The sequence below is a fragment of the Bombus affinis genome, chromosome 11, assembly GCF_024516045.1.
Source record: "Bombus affinis isolate iyBomAffi1 chromosome 11, iyBomAffi1.2, whole genome shotgun sequence".
Classification (NCBI taxonomy): domain Eukaryota; kingdom Metazoa; phylum Arthropoda; class Insecta; order Hymenoptera; family Apidae; genus Bombus; species Bombus affinis.
Window position 1 is genome coordinate 10,479,216 of NC_066354.1, and position 22,963 is coordinate 10,502,178.

At 36.3% G+C, this 22,963-nt stretch overlaps 1 protein-coding gene across 2 annotated transcripts in view; it reads right to left on the minus strand.

The window, feature by feature from the left end:
- Window positions 1-892: 892 nt before the first annotated feature.
- Window positions 893-22,963, minus strand: part of LOC126922200 (hemicentin-2-like) — a 204,530-nt gene continuing 182,459 nt past the window's right edge. For both annotated transcript variants that reach the window (XM_050734565.1, XM_050734564.1), the window contains 3 exons: window positions 9,468-9,716; window positions 5,639-5,919; window positions 893-2,735 (listed from right to left, as the gene is read on the minus strand). In XM_050734565.1, the coding sequence (XP_050590522.1) occupies window positions 2,592-2,735; window positions 5,639-5,919; window positions 9,468-9,716 (674 nt within the window). In that variant the 3' untranslated portion in view covers window positions 893-2,591. The remainder of the gene's footprint in view (window positions 2,736-5,638; window positions 5,920-9,467; window positions 9,717-22,963) is intronic.

Below are 22,963 nucleotides of genomic sequence, written 5' to 3' on the forward strand. Positions count from 1 at the left end.
TTCGTCAGTGTGCCGGGTTAGTCCCTGTTAGCAAGACCGAAGGTGCACAATGTATGCAAACACCGTCGCGCCACGGGATTCCCTGGAAATGCTCTAATTAATGCGCTCTGCCCAATAGGGCGCATCCTCTCCTTCTTGTCAGCCCGCTCTGCGTTCAAAACTAACGGTGACAAGCCGGCCATTCGTTTTCCTTAAAATGTTGGAAAGTAGGTCGAGGTGATATTCGAATGTTTATTCCTCGGGTTTGCTCGAAATCAAAGAGTTGAAACAACGTACGCTACACACTACCGCTTAGAAGTACGTGGACTGGTTTATTTGTTATTTTTGGGGAGTATAATTTGATTAGAAAGTTAGAATTGGAGAGATACAAAATGATCCCTTCGATGTAATTTAACTTTTTTGTCTGATTTCATATCTTTAATTCAATCGAGCCTTTATCAGAGCAGTCGTAGGATATCAGGACACAATAAAATTTATTTTTTCAACTTTGTATATAAAATATGTACATACGTAGTATATACATAAGCGTAGTTTTTGAGAAGTCTTCCATATTTTGTTAAAGTGCCAAACGCTGAAAAGCCAAAGATTCGAGCAATAATCGCTGTAAGTGTCAAAATTAACGAAGATGCGTTTTTCTTACGCGTTATTCCTATCGGGATAATTTACGAATGTGAAATTATACTTACCTGCGTTGTAAAGGTACTTGGAAATTATAATACGATACAAATGGGCGTATGAATATACGTTTGATTAAGCAAACTTATTCGAGCAAATTTCAAGCCTTTTGAGGAATACCTTCATCTTACCTTTACCTTTTCCTTAACAACGCATGTCACAGAAATTAAAATAGAAGGTAAAGTTTGAAAGAAATCGTAAAATTAACAACACAAAAGACAAAATGAAATTTATATTGAAGCAGTATAATACACAAAATATATCGACTTAACATTCATTTACGAATGACAATAATGCCAACGAAAATGAACCTAAACGATACATCCAGCTTCGTTTAAAACGAACACAAGTAAGAGAAAGAAGGTTTACATGGCTTAATAGAGAAAATAAATTTTTAAGATTAAAATGATCTCAAACGAGATAATAACATAACAACGCATTGATATTAATCTGTTAACTGTGTCATCTCTTAAATAAGTACCTACTTCTGTAATCATGGAATTCAAAATTAATACGGACACATTAATTTTCGTTAGACTCGATTTAGCTCTCGCAAATGTAGACGTATTATATCTTCAAAGAAGATGGAACGACACAGGAAAGAGATAGGAGATTCGTCAATTAAAAAATTATTATATTCGTCTTCTCCGGTTAACAGGGTAAACGTTAGAAGATTATTTGGAAATGAAAGGTTAATCGTGTCTTTATCGTCGTCGAAAATTTAGACCAAAGTCGAATCGTCTTTCGGTACGATCGTAGATGTTATTTGATAGTTGAGTGGTTCTGATACGAATAAAATTTTCATGCTGCTTTCACCGCCGTAAATGCACCTGATGCGCTAAGATTTTCTTCACGTGCAGGATGGAGAATGGTTAGCGGTCAGTGAGAGGAAAGGCGAAATGCGATTCGACTCACGTGCGACTGAAATTTTGACTGCTCGTTCGGTACGTTTTCTGCTCTCTTAATAGAGAAGATCGGGAAAAGGTTCGGACAGGACGACAAGTGGGCTAGGCTCGTTTCTGTAAAACAGATGAAACGTATTCTCTTTATTTCGTATGCCATCGAGTATTTATCTTACGTGACCGAACAATCCTCTCCCCGACATAACACGTGACTTTAGCGAATGAAATTCGGACATCGGTAACTATCCACTAGGACCAGGCTGTCTCGCCTATTTACAATAGATCTTTGTACAAAAACTAATCTCATATAAACAGTACAATGCACGATTCCAAGGTTCATGTACGCAACGTGAACAAGAACGAAGATCGTTCGAGATATCCATTTCGCGTTACAAACTGTATATTCGATAATTCAAGGACGCTGCCTCGTCAAATTGGACTTTGCTCTTATCGAGCTCTGTTTCCGTTCTCTCTGCTTTTCTATTTCCGTTTTATTCGTGTAACGTGGCCGTACTCTATTATAAAAATCTGCAGGTAGAAAAAGAACGTACAATTCAAACGATTCGATACACTTCGTCAAGCATCGAGTTCCTGTCTGATCATCAACGTTTCATTAAACCTGCAACTGGACATCCACTTGTCCAATCTGATGGTGTACGCGACTAAAATCGTCGGCCCATCCGGGTGCAGGTCCTCGTTCTCGTCACAGACACGGAATTTTTCCGACGGTTTCTCCCTCTTTTATTTTTTTATTTTTCACTTCTTTCTCTCTTTTCCTCTCGTTATCTCCGTGTTTCTTTTGTACAGCGAATTGTTCGCAGTGTTTCGCGAAGATGCTTGGAATTTCGCACGTCGATCGTAGAAAGACGCAACGTGCGATTCGACTCGCGAGAATTTCAACTCCGTTTCACAGACCCGGCAACGATGTTCGCGCACTTTGTAACTAGCTTTTCGTACGAACGCTGTGCAGAGTCGCTCAAGTGTCTAGACTCGGTGAGACTTTCATCGCGAGCTTTATATACAACTCTCTTGTATTCGATTCGAGCGCGTCACCACTTCCGGTTGATGGAACTTCCCCTGCGCGGAAACCGACGAGGAAACTGGCCTCTGCGGCATCGACGATAAACCTTTGCCTGACCTCTGGAGACTGTAGTATACCTGCAATCAATGAAACAGGATTCTTCGTTTCGAAAAATAAATGTCAACCATCTGGTTGAGTAACGAGCTAATTCCTTAAGGCTAAAGTTCTTCGTCAGTTCACTGATATTAGATTATCCTGAAAATTCTCGCGTTTTTTTGTCATATTTAACTTTGACGCGAAGGATGATTCTTATTGTAATAAAAATATTCGGAATTTTATAAATTCGACATTGGATAAAATAAATAAATTCCATGTATTTTATGGAACAAATTAATCTACAATGTTTCATGAAAAATTGGATAAATATGTAAAGCGGTTCATATCATTTAGATTTTCCATGTTTCAAGAGTACAAGGAAAATGTTTTAATAGGATTGAACGTAATAAAAACAGAAGGCTACACGCATTAAGTAGGAGTAATAATTACGTAATTTCGAATTTTAATGGCTGTCCAGTTTGGCAGAAACTAGCGCTTAACTAGTTTACGATGCCGAGGAGAGAGATTAATTATTTTCTTTAACGCTTTTCGAAGGATGTAAACATTCTTTAAAATTGAGTTTCAGTTAATTGCGTCGAGAACGTAAAACGTTAAATGCTTTACGGAAGGTTAGTTCGCGTCCTTAGAGACTTTTCTGAAAGGTAAACGTGCTTTTTCTAACTTGTTTTTTCAATGTTAATTGAGTTTGCACGTTACCATATTGCATCAACGCGTTCTATTTTCATTTAATATATCAAAGCCATTCCAAAGCAGTTTTAAAATTGACGATAAATGGATTTAATTTTTATGAATGATTACTTATTAATGCATCGCGTTTATTTTATAAAAACAGAGAAAGTACACGCTTTTGCATCTTCAAAATTGCGCGTTTAAAACTCGTTAATTTCAGTGTAACTTATAACAAAATATACCAAAGGCGAGCCAAGTAAAACGATGCCAACTGTTGTTTCCAAATATACTGCAGATAGATACCGATTCCAATTTCTTTTTTTAATTAAGCTACAAAAATTTACTTGAAAATTGCAGTTCCTCGAGTTCAAATCACATATTAAAAATGTTTAATTTACATATACCGCGAGTGTATAATTTAGCGTCGCTTATAACCGTATCATTAGCGCAAAAATCAGATACGTTAAATCGGATCTCGAGATCAATAAAATCTATATCGTATTGCAGAAGCTGCATAAACTATTCGTTTGGAAAATAACGAAAACTTCCGATTTGCGATAGAGCCGCGTGAAATGCGAGTGGACGAGCGAAAGAGAGAGAGGCTACAAAGGGAGGAAGAAGGAGGGTGGAAAAAGAAAAACGGTAAATGCAAATGTATCGATACTTGTGAAAATTGCAAATTCGGGGTTGGAATTAATAATGGAAGAGCTGACGGGGAACGAACGCGCGGAGCGAGGTTGAAAATAATCGAAAACCGCGGCCGGCTACGTAATTCCGAGGAAAACAAAAACAGTGAAACGAAAACATCCAGGAGGAATATCGGGATCGGTTAATGAAAAGAACGACGAAGTAATGGTGTAGATGGTGGCTGGATGGGGGACTGGTTCGAATCGGTATTAAAATTATTCAGACACTCAACGGAACGCGACCAGTGTCGAAAGGAAACTGAAGTCGAGTTCAAGACGAGTTATATACGCGCATCGGAACCTCTCGAATTATCGAGGAAACTTCGATGTAATTAAACTGGCGAAAGCACAGATAACCCAAGGCCTCGCTAAACCGGAAAAGTTAAAGTAGAAGACTGCCGCATATTAAAACGAGCGATCCCTTTTCTTGGCTCGCGCCCTAGGTCTCCTGTGGTCGTCTTCGAAACTTCGAATATTTAAAACAACCTTGTCGGTTTGGCTATGCGAGACAGAGTAGAAATTATACAGAAGAAAAAGAGAGGCAAGACCGGTCGCGATAAAGAAGAGAAATCGCGTCGACGAAAGAGGATCGATTGTATTACTTCCTCCGGCGAAAAAAAGGAACGCGATCTCCCTGTTGAATATTGTATCACGTTTTATCGATCGTTCGTTCGGTAATTCGCTAGTTTCCCCTACGACCTTCCACTTCTTCTTCTCTACTCTCTTCGGTAGCTAGGGGAAGCGTTAATTGCTTCTCATTAATCAAACGGCTTCGACTAAATACACTCTATTAGATATCGCTAAAAAAGGCACCCGATTAAATTTACAGACCGTAATGAGTTTACGGGGCTAATTGTCGGAATGATTTATATGGCCACGGGACTCATCGATTAGTTCCGCTTCCGGGATATCGCCTATTCTGCTTCTACGCCATTTTTGTCATCTCTCGGCACCAGGGAATATGAGTGAAACGCTATTAAAACAATAGACTGGAAAGGAATGAAATCTGTATGATATCGCAGATGCTTCTTCTTTCGCTTGTATATTCGTTTATCTGTCATCTCGTTTCTTGTCTTACTACCTATAAAAATGAGGGTTCGTGAATTGTTCCCTCAGAAAAGTAGTCTCTATCGAACAATTTTGAGGAAATTTAGCTTAAATCGAGTAAAGAAATCTATTCTTTTAGTGGAATCCACTGTCACGATTGTAAGGTTAATATCAACGCTGCAGTTTCAAAAATTATACGTTTATTTTCGGTGTTGTAATTAGTTTCGAGATATGTTTCTACTGTAAAATATTTAACTTCTCCTAGATTGCTGCTGTATGAATATAACTTTTAATAAAATTAACTCTATGCGGAACTATTCTTTCAAAGCATCGTAAAAGTTTCATTCTTTATGTCAGATCGATGGATATGAAATATATATTCGTTATCCTTTACTATCCCCAATACATAGATGCGATGCTTCAAATTTGGATATTATTGAAGCTTGGACAACGATCCGTTTAAACTTCATTTTCACTTTGACTTGAAATATATATTACGAAAATATTCTTGAAAATCTCACATTTTGGTTGTTTCGCTGGTTGTAAGCGTCCATTGCCATCTGCTTGAAGTCCGCCATAGTGGGTGGATTACTGTAAGTATTCGCTTGGGATACATGGTTTTGGGGATAATTTATGGTCGGCGTTGGCAGACAATCGGTCAACATTGGATCCGGTGGTAGATCTAAACCGTGTTGCACGATCGGCCTTTTCTCTGGCGAGATCGCCTCGTCTATAACTCGATCTTTCTTTCTTCGTTGAGGCGGTGTCTTATATATCGGAGTATACGTTAGAGGTCTTCTCTCTGTGAACAGATTCGAACGAAGCCATGCAAAGTCGCGCATCCACTAAGCAGATTAGTCGATTAAATCTAGACGAGAATGGTCTCCGCGTACGATACAATACGTTACAACAGGAGAAAGAAGTTCGCAAGCAGCGCTAGATTTATCTAATATGCCATTTTTCAAAATAGAAAATTATATTTCTCTATATAGCGACGTACTGAGTTAATTTCTCGATAGTAAACAGCTTATTGGTCATACGATTCAATTTCATTTGTTTCTCTTTGAAGGACGTACAGAAAACAATTTCCGTGAGATGTTGGTAGCGTTAGAGGAAATTTAATGAAATAAAGCGAAGGAAAGATGGTAAAAAATTATTGAAATCCGAATGCATCGATATTTAAAGTATGAAGAATAGAACCAATGTTACACGTATGCGTACTATGTATTCACGATATTACCAATTATGATTTTACTTCCTTTCGCAACCACCAAATGCACGCAAATGCTTCTAAAACTAATGTTGACTTCGATTGAAATGAAAACACGATTATACTATACATATAGCTATCAATTTTCAACGCATCGCTTTAATTATAATTATTTGCGTGGAATATATTCAGATCCTATATCTAATTGCAATATCAATAAGGTATTATTAACAGCAAGGACCTAAGTATTTGTAAAACAATAATTATTTACTATAAACTTGTTTACTTAATGGAGTTGAATATATTTTAAATATCGGAGGTATCTAAATTCACGTCATTCTCTATCATGTTCCTTCAAACAAAGAGGAAATAGATCAAAGAAATTGAAACCGAAAGAAAAGAATACTTTCAGACTATTACATTTTAAGGAGAAATAATTATTATTGCTTCGTTCACTTTTCTTTCGACGTATCGCGCGTCAAAGCTTTCGACGCGGCGGACAGTGCGTTTGCGTTCGCCCGCGTTAATGCTGAGATAATAATGTAGAAGTTTGATGAGCACACATTGATCACTATTCACTGTGGATAAAGGCATTGCATTTCCGATCTATTAATGTGTATTGAAGCGTACCAATTTAACCTGACAATGCATTTCGAAATTCATTGCTACGCGACGCGGAAATATCTTTGATGGGAAAAGAACGCCAAAGCATTCGCTATTAACATTCCCGGGAATTTGAATAGAAAGAAACGACAATACACTATCATACCTTTATCGATCTTTTCTTCCGTCCGATCAACGTATTATCCAAAATTAAACCAAAATTATACCGTGAACCAGAGCTTAAATAGAAAGCAAGCGTGTTTATGATTAAAACTCAAATCAGATGATAAAGTTTAAAAGAACGAAATTGTGCATTTACATTGGACTTGGGCAAATTTTATTTGAAATAGAGATGGAAAAATCTAGTGCCCATTATCTTAATGAAATTTAGGTTAAGTATCTAAATATTTCAAACAAAATATAATTATCTACTCGTTCTACCTTCTACATTTTTTATTTCTTTTATTTCAAACGATCTATCGGAGACAGAATGTGATAAGAAAAAAACTCGGTATTTGACAGATGATATGTAACTCTATAAATGTTTTGCAACTGGTAAATTGCAACCGAAACGAATAAACCGCGGAATTTCCACTTTCAATCAAGCGATTTAACGAGGAAGAGAGACACGGTACTTCAAAACCAATAACGATTCCATGAAACGATAATAATCTGTCCAGGACAATCATCGCGTGAAAAAATCTTTCTGAAATTTTCATTTCATCCGAAGATTATGGCCTGAAAAAACATAATATGTCCTACGGGGCAGGAGTGTCGTATTCCAATTAATTCTTTGAAAAATAAAGATTCCACGTGTTTGTGTGTGTGTGTTTGTATGCGTTATCTTTTAGTGGAATATTAAATTTATATTCTCGTATATACATATACAGGGTGATTTTGAAGTAATATTTAATACTTGTAACAGGGGAAAAAGTTATTATTCGGATAAAAATAAATCGAATATATAAACTGACGTTCTTTCATGTTTCGTTTCCGAGAAAATCGAGTTTGAAAAGCTGTCAAATAGACTTCAATTTCATTAATTATCGCCTGTACAGAAGCGAATATATTTAATTTATCTACTTACAAAATAATTGGAAATGGCTATCTTTTTTTTTTTTATCCTAGTTTTAAAATAATAGGTAGTAAATTTCAACAATTGAATAATACATTTTTCTACTCCGGGTGATATATTAATCATGAAAAAGAAAATACAGAATTAGAAGTTTACAGCAATAGCGTTATTCAAAGCAAAAATTGGTCTTTCTAACTCGACATCCTAAGCATCTTTTATCGCGTCCTGACCCAGTACGCGTAGCAGGATTAAAGGAATCCATGAAATTTGTTTTTAACTCTACTGAAAATAGCCACGATTCTCAATGAACAATTGAAACAAAAATAGAGCGGGCCACGTCGATAATCCAAGAAATTGCACGATCTGGAGGCACACGGAGGTATAAGTACAGGCACACGAAAGCGGTACGATAATCGACCTGCGATTGTTCCAGTTACGCGAATCGTGGCTATCAATCGTGGCGAAGACGAGCAATTAAACAACCAACGAAATAAACAGATAAAAGTACATTTTAACCAGTTCAGCAACAAGAATTCTTTTTCTAACCTTACGCGTATATTTGCCAAATCTAGTTTATTTGGCGAACTTTGTGCTTCGTGTATATTTTTTCTTTCTTTTGGACAGAAAAAATGTTTGCAGTGAATAGGACCATTGTACCTAGCTTTACGATACAAACACTGAATCCATCCTTTGTTTTCAAGCATTTAGGTTTTCAGCTTTTGGGTATAGCATAGTCGAATATTTCCACTCACGATTTTGTAACAACGTTCGACCCTTTTGAACTGAATTTTTGTTTGCTTACCTGACAAGAAGCTCTAATTAATCACAGCTTCTCATTACGATCCACAGACTAGGAACAAATAATTGTCATAAATAGACTCTCTGTCACTGATATAAAAAAAAGTAGGAAAAATTAAATTAGCCAAGTTTGCTCATACTCGACAAATCTTCAAGGATGTTGGTTTCATTTTGTGTCATGGGATAACTTGTACCGATTTTTTCAACGTGTTAAACCATATTAAAATGTAAGATTTTAATTGTAATAAAAGACACCTATATTTTGGTTTAGTCCACATGGTGATTCCAAGATCATGGTTCAAATTTCATTTTCTCAAGAACAAGGCGTCGAACGAAAAAACTTTATTATACGTTCTCGACATATTTTCACCCGTAGGATAAGCTCCTGCCGAGTCTTCGCTTCTGTACAGGCGATAATTAATTAAACTGAAGTCTACCTGACAGCTTTTCAAAGCCGATTTTCTCGGAAACAAAACGTCAAACATGGAAAAATGTCATTTTATATCTTCGATTTATTTTTGTCCGAAGAATCACGTTCTTTCCCGTTGCAAGTAGCGTTACTTCAAAATCACCCTGTATATGTATTGGTCTGTATGACCGCATTGTGTACACGAAGGCCATAGTTTAGCGAACGTTTCGAACAATCGGAAAGCCGTAGACTCACCATACTCGTTGGGTATGATGTCCGGATCGATGTCATCGACCGCCTGCTTGGTCTGGGGGTGTACCGGAGTAGTTGCACCTGCATTAGGTGGCTCGCACACGATGGGAGCGTGCTTTGGACTTCCGGGCCGACCGTTCGAGTGCTTCCGGTAGAGCGCCATCAGGATTCCAGCTACAGCCAGGGCCAAAAGGGTCGCTGTTGCTGCCAGGCCCAGCAGCAACGGGTTCAACATTGATGCGTCCGTGTTCCCTGTCATGGCAGCAATGTAAAATGCTCGATCAGGCGGAACTTCCATCGGGTTACCTATCTGTTTTGTCCCTGCTTCTCGGTTATTGCGGCAAGTATATTTTTACCTCGTGATACATCCACCCACTCACCCTTTTTCTACCCCTTGCGATCTCGCCACCGACGATCCGATTTTGTCGGCAGACATCGCTAAATTTACTGTTCTATCGGTATTGCTCGTCTTTTTGGGATACACTGGCTCGCGAAACAATTCCAGCATATATGACAATCTTTTACGAATATATTAAATACACGCGCTGTACGAAACATTTTGAAAATTCACTATCACTGTAACGAGATTATGATCATGATTATATTGATAAAATATAAAACAAGATTGACAACCTGTGTGGAGTATAAGAGTTGCAAGATATTTGTTACAAATATGTAATTAGTAGCAAATTTTATTACAAAAAAATACAAACAAAATAGTATACGACATAAACAGCCATCTTAAACACATAATGAATATTAGAGATCGATCTACCGAATGGATAATAGCACTTTTGTGATTTTTATGAAATGTATACTTAAAATATCTTGTACCTTTCGTGTATATTTCCAATCCTATTTCAATTAACAACATAATCGCGAATGTCGTGCCCTACTACAATGCTAATGAAATTTCAAAATGTTTCACGCAACACGCGTTATATATTCATACAAGATTTTTACATATATATCGTATGTTTAAGTTTAATTCAAAGATATATCTAACGTTGGAGCAATAAAATATTTCTAAACAATGTGTAAATGTATTGGCATTTTTTATGTTATCCAGACACTTAGCACGATCCTCTATTTTCAACCGCATCATTATTCCCTCTCGTGCTCTTTCTAGGATAGGCCAGCTTAATAAGCAGAAGGATAATTAACGAAGGTATGTAAATTACGCTGCTATTGCAGTTCAACCGTAGTACACGTACAGTGTCCAACTTTAATTATTCGATGCGACTATCTCTAAACCTTGTGACTGTTAAAAGAAATGTTATCGCTCAAAGTTAATCTGCTTGCAGACGAATGGCTATAACTTTTTAAAAGGCTTCCACGATTTAGTACGCTGTTTGAAAAATAGTGCTAGCATTTGAACAAAGGTCGATTCTTACCGTTTTAAGAAAGAAAACGATGAAATATTCGTATCGTGAAAATGTTTAAGTTCAATTTAAAGTAAGGTATCATTCAAAAATAAAAGACTACAACGGTGCTCCTCTTGTATTCTATTACGAATTTGTAGCATCAAAAATAAAATATATCTTCGAATATTACAAAACTAATAGTATCTATAAAAATGGCATAAAATTCGATTGAGTTTAATAAAAAAACAGTGAAAGTATCCGTTGGAAAACTAACAATTTCAACGCGATTTCCTGGTAAGCGAGAATGTTGATTTAGAACGAAATCGTTGAAATAGGGCACCGCCCATTCACATAACAAAGAGTGATCCTTGTGTCCACTTCTCTGAATACAAAATGCTGTTGATCCTTAGAAATATTACAAAAATTAAAATGAATCTTCCGGATGTCACGACGCAAATCCTTGTTTCGATTTCTCTTGAAACACAACGCGTATAACTCATTTCTACCAACGTTGAAGCACAGCATCGTCTATGTATAATCAGATAATACAGCATGATCCTTATGCCCATTTCTCGGAATACAAAATACGATTCAACTTTAGAAACATTACAAACAATAAAATAAATTCTTCTGCCCTATAACGACGCATGAACCTCTGCATTGTTCTATATACACAATACACAATGAAATATAATTTTGTCAACTAAAAAAACGAGATGAGCAATGAAAATTCTAAGGACAACAGTATACATCATATTATCGATTGGAATATGCTTGAACGCAGCCGTCGCTCAAACACGCACGTTTCTTCCATCGACTTCGTATTGAACGCGTTCAGACTTTCTCTACTTAAAATCTGTTCACTTTAAATTGAAACCCTCACAGCCGTCATATATCGATGCACGAGAGAAACGTTACAAAGACTAAAACAAATCTTCGTAGAACGAGGCGACAGAAATTCTTACGTGCATTTCTTTCGGCACGCAACGCGACTGATACTCAGCATCCGGCTTTTGTACGCCTGGTGCATACGGATACATGGAAGCGTGTGCACGCGTCACTGCAGGGGGTTGAATCGTAAATCAGCCGTTAGAAGCCGTTTAAAGCTAGTCGCGCCGATGTCGCGCGTTGTAAATTTTGTTCCGGCGTGGCGCGCGTAATCGTTGTAAATTATTAAGCGGCCGGTGTCCGTTTCGCACGAGGCATCGGTTCGCTTTCGCCCTTATCGATTTTTCCGCGCCGATTTTTCCCAGCGCCTTCGATGCTATCGTGTCTGCTAATTGGTGTTTGCGCGAAAATGTTTGCTAGCCGGGCATTAATAAGGCTGTTTGGTTTCGTTACGCGGCGTGTTTGCTCACTATCAAGCGAACGGATTATTCGTTAGCCATTAATTGGGAAGTATTCATAGGCATTGCTCGCGCGCTAATACCGCGATGAAAAAAACTTGATTGCTTTCAGTTCATTGTGAAAACATTCGATCAATTTTTATTACCGTTCCTGCAAATATTATTAATCATTATACAGCTCTGGGCAGAGATGGCAAACGCTTTGGTTAGACAGATGTTAATATCGATATGTTTATTGGGAATTTTTGCAAATTTAATTCATGTTGAAAGTTGTTCTATTAGGTACGCTAATTTTTCCACAAGTATCATTCTTTCTGAGTATTATTATGGCATCGTTGCAGAATATAACGACGTTTATTGAAAACAGATCTCGAGTTGTGTCTTTTTTATTGCCGCGTAATTTTACATAAAATATAGCAAGTAATTTATACAGGCGAATAATTTTGCGAATATTATTTTATATTATGAACACAAAATATAAATAATACAAACATAAGGAATAAATAAAAGAATCTCGGGAAATAATATGATTGATAATTATAAAATCATACAACATTAATTGATATAATAAAAATATTTAATGCTAAAACGCTGAATTCTATAAACAGTTTGGTTTTTCCACTGCATCCCCACCCAGGTGCATGTAGGTTTCAAACCACATCCCTCTCATTTTCATGGAAATTTCGCATTCATTGCACCTTTTTGTTCAGCGAGAGTACGTTTTAAAACTTCATGAAATGAAATCGATAAATTCGCGTATAGCTCGCGGGCCGAAATAAATGCGAACGAAAATAGCCGTAAATAAAGAGTCGCAGTACGAGCGACGACACGAAAGAGTTCAGTGAAATGTTATATTTCAATCGTCGTGCCTTCATACGAAAAGAATCATTTCAAAAACAGCGTCGAAAATTACGAAAATCATTTATTTTTAATATATCAATTATTAGCTGCAAGCACTGGTCAAAGCAAAACAAATATCAAGAAATACGTATTTTTCAATTCGAGTGAACTTTAATTTCACGAAAAAGATTGTGATTGACGTCACATTATTTTACCTGAAGGAAAAGAATTTTTAGAAACTTTAATTCGTAGTTGATGTAATTGAATTTATTATTCGATGATAGGTTGAGAACAGTGGCGATATTTTATCCGAGAAAAAATAATTATTCGATAAATAAAGTGATTTTTATATTGGGCATATTATATTTCGTTTTTGCAAATAAAACTTTAACTGCATGTTAATGTTAAGGTATTATATTTAATTTCTACATGATTTTGCGCAATTTTATTATTTCAAAGTCGTAAATGTAGGGAATTGACCACTAAATTTTACGATTATGAAGATGTTAATGACTTCATTTACACGTATCACACTTAAACGTTAGCCCGATATTTCCTTAACGTAAGAATCAAAAAATGATCCGAATTAAAAGAGAAATCCAGTTATGATTGATCCGAGGAATTCGTAGTTATTACTCTAAGTACTTCAATACCTTTTCAAACGTATTTCAACAATCTTACGACGAACATAGCTAAATTTTTGGTTATGGTATTGCAGAAAAAGGTTTAAAATTTGCATTAGAATACTCTCTACTTGAAAGGGATCAAAAATCTATAATAACATACTCCAGGAACTTCGAGGATAGCTACATTTTATATAGGAGAAATATATATATATACACGAGGAATATTTTATCTGATCATTTTCATCGGTCATTTAAATATCATTTCACAAAGGGCTTCGCATTAAATAAATTGAATCGAAGCGGCACAACGACATTGTTTAACTTAAATATATGTTTCAAGACAAATATACCGATAAAATTAGCGCCGTGCATTGTTCGGAACGTAAAGCATCCTCTGGAAATAATCAAATTTCATAATATCGTTTAAATATTATTAAGTACCATTGTACGATAATTAATTATTAATAGTAATTATAGTACTTGTGAATAAAACCACAATGTTCAGCAACTATATAGAGAAGAATATAGCGAACTATAAAAATTTCTATAACGCGACGGAATTTGATACTTTAAGGTTTAATCATACTTCGGTTGAATGGACGTGGTCTCATTGTCAGTGGAAAAAAGGGGAACGAAACCTATCGGTAAAATTTAATTCAGCGGTCGGGACATACATCTGCCTATATTCAACGTTGTCGGCTGATCGTTGAAATTTTTAAAAGAGCCGTAAATCCAGCGTAACCCTTGCCGACTATACTGTCGCAGATCGAGCCGGCGTTGAATTCCCGAGCTGGACGATCGTCCAGGGAGCATTCGTGATACTCGTTAAAGTTTGATTAGACTTTGATTGCCGGCAGAAAGCGGACCAATTTAAACTCCACCTAGCGAACGGCAGTCGGTGTGTACAAGATAAAAAGAGGAGCAACGACGAGCAAAAGGGTAGAACGATAACGAAACGACATCCGGTGATCAAGCGAGCGACGCGTCACCATCGAGGAAGAATTCTACCTCGAGAAGAGTCGTCGAACTGTCTTTCTCTACTGGCGCGCTGTACAGACGTGTTTACACCGGAATATGTCACCAACGTTCACTGTAATTAAACTTTTTCCGCCGCGAAATTGGTTGCTCGCCACTCCCATCCCGATATCCCTGCACCGGAACCAGCTCGACGGCAGATTAATCGATTGCTGTGGAAAATGGCAACGGCGAAATTGCTCAGACGTACGCGCCAAGAAGAATATGTTGTAACGCCCGCGATTCCAAATGGATCTTGTCTAGATGAGCCATAACCTTCACTACGTTCTCAGATATACCGAAAGATAAGTCGTTATTTGTATTAACGATAAAAATGGTTGATTAACGCGTTGATTGTAATCATATATTTGTAGAACAATATACACAAAGTGTACGCTAACACGCAATTAATAAAACATAAATCGTTCTACCCAAGGACAGAACCAACTTTTGGTGATCGTTATCTGATACTTTTAACGTTTCTCTTTGGACGATATTTTTCTCTTTTATTTAACTTTTCATAGCGATGCATGAATATTTTCGTTTGATCCATTAGCCGGAGTTATGGACGTTGGACGATTTCATCCTGTAATTTGTACAACACGAATAAATTTCTTAATTTATCGATGCATTAACCTATCGCGCTCAGTCACTTCTGGATCTGATCGTACAAAAATTGCGTTTTATATATGTTTGCATAAATAACATCAGACTATTTTCCATGTAAAAGTCACTATATAAATTCTTAACAACACGATTGATACGGGTTTACTCACTATACCACATACCATACGCTTTTACATTTTATTTGTTCCTAACTTTTATTTGTTCATTTGCCAGAATTTAGAATAATATCTGTATATTTTAGTTTTGCTATTAGACTAGATTTATGTGAACGAACGATTTTATTAATAACACTTCTCTAACTAACTCCTCGATTATTCTCTGACAATAGTTATCTTATTACTTCATTACTTCATTCCTTTCTGCAATAGGAAAAAATGTCAGAAGATTCAACGTCCTTTCCACACAATTCAAAAACAAATATCCATGTTCCATGCGGAAAAAAGAGAATCAGAGGATTCGGTATAAATCATAACGCATCCCGCGATTATTTTGCTAGCACGACGCTTGCAAGAAATCACCCATCTGAAATCACAGCGACGATCCGTGTTCCCCATCTGCTGAAACAGTCTAAATGAGCTTCAAGTTTAACCGTAGAATAGGAGTCGTAAGACTGGTGTCTCAACTATTCCCATTGGTGAACCAAACATACTCAGCTAGCTTAAATACGTTTCCTGGACTGTTTGCGTTGGAACTCGTGAGCTCCGCCAACCTACCGTCCCATTACTAATTGTGACAGAAACAAGAGCAAATAATGAAGCAACGACGGGGAATAGGTACCACCACGTCAACTGTTGCCAAATATTGATATACCTGCTACTAGGTTGCAGTAACGACTGATGGAAATTACTACCACTACGAGGTAATAACAACAACGGTAACAACAATGCATGTTACTGCCAGGACTGCCTTTTATAGGAGAAATAACCGGCTAAACACGCACGAAATACTTAGGATAGACGTTTATATATCCAGCGGTAACGTAGCTTGCGTTGCGTGCTACTACGTTTCTACCGCCTTTCCGTATCGCCTCCTTTGAATATTTAGGCAGCAATTTTAAATATTGAAAGTATTCCTTAATAATGAACCAACTATCTTTTCGCGTACAGCCAAAGGGAAAACCAGCTGCAGATAGAAGAACAAATATCCTGGGGAATACATATGTCGTGATGTTTCTGGATTTTTATAACTTTTTGTACTATCGTAGGTAGATAGCACGAATGAGAGTTTTAATGAAACATTGAAAAGTATCGATATTTACAGAAAAGGAGAATAAGGAATCGATAAAATATTGTAATAGTCTTATATTTTGTTGAAGTAATTACTTCAAGAAAAACTCTATATCTTTTCTTTTGTATACCCATCACCTGGAGACAGCTGTTACGAAGAGAATAGAATTTAGTGAAACAAAAAAATATTCTAAGTAAGGAGAGGTCCAAATTATGTTTTGGGTTACAAGGTATAGAAACAAAAGAGCTATAAGATTTCTATTGTTGTTTCTTGTAGTCTTTAGCTACAGCTACAAGGTTAACCTTTTTGGTAATGTTCTTTGCTATAAATATATGTACGTGTTCTCTATCGGTTCTATTGTATTGTAACACTATAACAGTAATGATCTGGATCAGTACACATTATACTTATACTTATACCCTTATTTATTTCAATATATTTTTCTATTACAAATTCATTCACTCGTTCTTCTGTCAGTCAACCTCGACACATTTAGTGATTCGTGTTCTGTTTTATATGGCTTATTGTTCTCTTTTCCGAAATGAAGAAAGGTTAAAAGTTTCGAAATTTATTGTTTTGTTTTTCGCGTTACTGGAATCGAACTGTAGTAGATGCCTGCTTCACGAGAATCTTACAGTTCAAAAAGATACAATGGAAACGTACAGCGCAGGAATGCGTTCCTCGTTATATGGGCGCATATTTTTCAAACCAAAAAATCGACAAATATGTCAAAATTTATTTAAAGCATTGTACAGAGCGTTTATCGCGTTCTAAGTGTACCAGGCCGTAATTTTTTCGCCGTGTCAGGGATCCACCGTACAGGTGGCCAAATACTTATGAACGATAGTGTATGTCTTGGTCCAATTGCGTGCAACACCGTGTATTGCTTGATTATTCCCGAGGCCGTCGATCTTCATTTCATATCTTAATTAGTCTGTTTCGTCTTAACAAAGTCAAGTTGTCGTTTCAATGCACCGCGACGTCGCCCCATTTGGCATTTTCTTCCCATCTCGCTCTCTTGAATAGTTCGCCGACTATCGTCGAAAATCTCTCATGGCGTTCGCTGTAATAATTTCGCTAAACGACACTTATTATCATCCAGAACGAAATATCTCATTGCACGAATCTTCGGGCTCTATATATTTTTCTGGATGATACGCTGCTCGTAGGAGCTGGCAATTTTAAACGGACATATTCGCAAAGAGCTTTACGATCCCGCAGCATTTATTTCGGGATAGGAGTGAACGGGCGAAAAAAGCGGAAGATTATGGGAACACATTTCTAACAACTGGCTCCTCTGGCAATTCGTGTTTCAGTTTTCGTATATTTCACGGAGAAATAACCATCGTATTTAAAAAGAACTTTTCATTCGTTCTTTTCTATTCTTTTTATTAAGAGATAAACTATGGCTATTTAAATTATTTGAACACTCATAAGAAATATTTATAAATACTTTTATTAATACATTATGTGTCTTATATGAAACATATTTCGACAATCTTGTTGATATTTGATAAAGTTTGATACAAGATACGAAAATCTACATAGAAACTAAAAGATATTTTGTGCAAATATACATTTCATAAAAATGAAAAAAGTATTTAAAGTAATTTAAGTAGTCGATCGTCTACTATATTAATAAATCTCAGTTCACATTACTTTTGTATAATCACCACAATTCTTCAGAACCCCACAAAAAAAGACCTCGATCTAATTAATCTTGTCTTTAAAAATTCTTCGAGTAATACATCAAGGCACGCCAGTGAACGAGTTAAAAGCCAATAAAGTTCCAACGAATTTAATCGCAGAAGGATACAGTGCGCCAGTCTTAATCGGTTGATTCTTTTTTCTTTTAGCCATTGGGAAGTTTAAAACGGTAAACAGAGGGCAACAGTAAATAAGGTTGAAAATGTCTAGGAATTTTAAGAGGACAGCTCCTCGTTCCTTTATGAGTGCAACTTCTTCAGGATGGAATTTGAATACACTTAAGACACTCACCTTGTCGTAACTTCGTGTTGACCATGCACTTTGTTCCGCCTGCATAAACAATGCAGTCACGGCACGCTAGTAAAGCGAAACGCGTGGATAACCGTGCGTTGGAAACTACGACGCAAGTGTATGCACTTGAAATCATTATGCAACCCTTCTGGAGAGTTGACAGATGCCAACTGTCATCTAAGCTATCTGTCAACACTCCTCCAGAAAGAGAATTTTTCTGCTGGATGGTTTCGGAATGCTGCACGCCCTGACAGTCAAAAGACACGAAGAAAAATGGGAGCTCGACGCGCAGCCTGCTTCTCTCGTCACCGTGTATACATTTAACCGACAATGGTAATTCGTATTTCAGAAGACGAAGTGAACATTCTCGTGTCGAAAAGTGACTTACGCGTCTGACAGCCGAACTTCGTAATACGCATGCTTCTCGTAATTATCGATGGCTTAAATTTTAGTTTGTAGCTTGATTTTCAAATCTATCGTATTCCTATCTACCTTAATATTAAGCAGTTTACCAAAAGTCTGAATTGAAATTTGAAACGAAATAACGATATACGATAAAGAAAAAGTATTGTAGTAACACGAGTGTCAGAATAGATTTGGAACATAGGGATAAGATTATTTATTTCTATTTGATAGCAAGTATTCGAATACGAATAATCTTCAAGCAGATAATAAAATTCTCGAAGGTTTTAATAATTTCCTAATTGTGTGTCATGCAAGGAGAATTTACGTCCTCTGAATGGTACGTTTTAACAAAGGAAAGGAATCGTTATTGCGTTCTTTCTCATTTTACGAACGTTTGCTAAAGATTTATTTATTTTAATCGATAATTTATTTAACCAAATACTTATTTCGCTAAAGAATATGAAGATACGTAAGAAACTTAAGGCATAGGTCCATAAATACAAAAATAAAAATTAACAATGTCGCAAATGAAGATTGTTTATCTTTAAAACGTACTAGGAACATTTCTCACATTCTTCAGAAATTTACTCCTTGGACTTTTCGTTTCTTCTCCGAGTTATACAAAATATCCAAAAGCGCAGCTTAAATCTTCGTAATATCTATCTGTTCAAGAATGAAGTTTAATGCTTCTTAGAAATAAGATCTTAGAACTGAAACCGTAATTTTGTCGCGATAACATCGATTTAAGCTTCTTTCCTGTATCTTGTTTCGCGTTTGCTCTTCATAAAGTAAACATAACGAAGAGAATGGAAAAGAACAAGATGTCGCTTCCGCGGAATACTCGAGACTATTGCGAGAAAGTTTCACAGACGTCGAGTTGGCCGAAACTTCTCCGCGTTCTAAGCTGGCCGGAAGTGTTGGGCATGCTAGCGTGCGACTTTAAGGCAGTCAAGACAATTCATCCTAAATCGAAGCAATCTCGCGGAAACCCGAAACCAATTTCGAAAGAATTGCATTCTAAAACCATCCACGTGCTAGCTTCCGGCCAAACAATCGACCACCGCGCGCATACGATCGAAATGTCTATCCGAGCGAATGCAGGAACTTGTCGAGGAGTTCGTGGTCGAAATCGATATCTTGCTAAGTCAAGAACAGGGAAACGACCCTGAAGGTACTCGATTCTCTTTTTCCCTTTTTTTCTTATTCTATCAACCAGCGACTCGATGCTCCTGATTTCGTGCACGATTTCTTTCTGTTGCGTTGCTTTCAACTCGTCGATCTCCTTTTTCCTCTGACGTTTTACTCGATAGACTACGTAGACGGTGTACGCTAATTCACGGAAGTATTCAAATAGTTACCATAGAAAACTTGATCAATATATTATGTACGTTATACGAAAGTTTTCGGAACTTAATTAGCATTGTAACGAGACACGACCGTCGTGATTGTATTGGTAAAATTGGAGAAAATGTGAAAGTATACATATATAGGCGTTACAAGATGTTAAGTACAAACACGTGAAATTAGTAAAAAATTTCTATATGGCATGAATAATTGTTTTCAACCTGTAATAAGTGTCAAACATAATCTCAGCGAAGACCGAGGCTTAATGCAATGGATAATGTTTTTCGGAGAGTAATCTAAGATTAGCATATTCTGTGTCATGTTCATTTTCAGTATTTTGTTGGGTAAACATTTACTATAGTTTAATTCTATCCTAAAGGAAATGTAACTAAAGATAGTAATTTGAGAAATGAAACGGATAAAAGTATTATTAGATGTAAATTATTACTATATTTTAGTGAAAATCAATTACATTAAATTTGTACGTTACAATATCTAGGATAAACTTTTGATAAACTTTTTCTTTAGTACATCGCATTCGGTCGTTCTAACTTTTGAAAGTTTCCGCGAAGCGAATTTTAAGACACTTAGAAAATTGAATTGGATGCCGGATCTCGACGGATGCTAGATCCTGGCAAGTAATTTTCTTTTAATTTTTAAATGATTAAAAGTTGCACGGAGTGGTAAATGAGTTTTAGAAAATAGAGCGGAGCTTTTCCTTTGAAATTTAGAAACCTCATCGTGCCACTTTCCTTCCTTCGTCATTGGTAAGTATTTTTCAAAACTAGGGCAACTTTTCCGGAATATTTTTGTCCGAAATTTTTAAATCAGAATACTCGATGACATAAAAATTATAATGGAAGAGTTATGTGATAGGAGATACTAGAAAGAACTCGGAATAAAATTCTATAATTTCATACAACTCGACAATTTGATTTTCACATAGATGAGTTGATTTTTTTTCATAAATTAACGATAAAATAAAATTGTCGAAGCATGAAATTATATGACTTTGTTATATTTCAATGGAAATATACGTATAATAAAAAGAATCAATGTTTACGATTTTATGATTTCATGATTCTATATCTGTATAGAAAATCATATCACATTTTCACCACATTGCCATTTTTGTTACGACGTCGAGGACGGAGCTTTCACTTTGAATTGAATTTTTATGGTTGTGGGGAATTCTTTCTCAATGTAGTTTTTGGCACGGATGTGGAAGTACTTTCGGAATTTTTTGGAACTTGGATGAGTAATGAGATAGAATCTACTTGTGTATGGTGCCCTAAGGGTCTTCACTGGCGAACTATGGTGTTCAGCTTCGGTAGAACAATATCGCGTAACTAGTATTCTATGAAGAAGTTAGCAGCTGCGGAATAGATTTTAATTTCAGATGTACCATTATGCCGAGAACGCATTAAATCTGTCATATTTTAAATTAAACTTAGTAGGTAATATTATTTTATCAATTTTTCGTAAAAAGCGATAAAATTTATGAAATGTAATTATTATCGCAAATTATTTCAATGTTATTATTATCATAGCTTTTATAACTTCAGTGTTCCAATTGTAAAAATTCAATTATCATCTCAATATTCCGTTTAATTTTTCCATTGTAATTTCGATCTGAATTCCAAATATTATTTTGCTCCCATACAAAGTGAAATTTAAAGAAAATTAAATAAGTGGTATTTAAAGAGTTATAAAGAGCTATGCAAATATCAAATTTTGCATGTTTCACGTATTAAAAGTAATAGTCACTTAAAACTTGGGAAATTGCTATAAAATCTAAATTTCAAATAGCTTGATAAAGATTCGAGCAGTGCGTCTTACATTTTTCGAAGTATTTTAGAATTCTTCTCATGTATGAAAATACATAAATAAATTGATATGTTATGAAAAAGTTCGTCGAATTTTAAATTTCAAATAGGTTTTTAACGTAAACATAAATAGATTTAGTAGAAAAATATTCGTTTTAAAAAGCATTTGTCAATATTAAATTTCCTTTTAATAAAGTAAACCAAACATTCAAATCGAAATCAAGCAATTAAAATATTTAATTTCCAGCGAAAAGAAAAATAACACGGAAATCGCGAAATAATTACGGTGCGAATTTCAATAGCTCTTGGAGTATAAAATTTATCGATATTCAGAGAAAAGCAATTGCATAAATTGCTTGTCTGAGGAGCCAAAACAGAAGCGTTCTTCGAATAGTTCTCGACTGGATATGAAAGGGAGAATGGTGGTCGGAAAAAGACGTGGGAGAATGACTATTTATCACCTTGCTTTCGTTTCCTCATCTCCGATATCTTATTCGTTTTTTCACTCTCCAGGGCTATGGTTCCTCCCTCTATCTTTTTCTTGGCTGACGGAGCATGGTGTGTGCTTAAAGAAGGGACGGCCTTATTTCTTATTCCACGATCCGCGACAGGTCGGGCGGGGTTAACAAAGAAGAACCAGAGGATACATTACTCCGTCAGGAATAAGGAAAGCCCTATCCCACGCTTAATTTTCCTAATGGATTAGCTGGAGCTAGTTCAACAGCCACCACCATGAAATGGAGAGAAGCGATTCTGTTCGCGCGTCGTTCGCGTTTTCATTCTCCGCGCTCATTTCCTTGCTCCGTCGCGTCATCATCGCCACCACGGCTCGATTCGCCGTTTTTCTTTCGTCTTTCCTAACGGCCAACCGGGTTCCTTTTC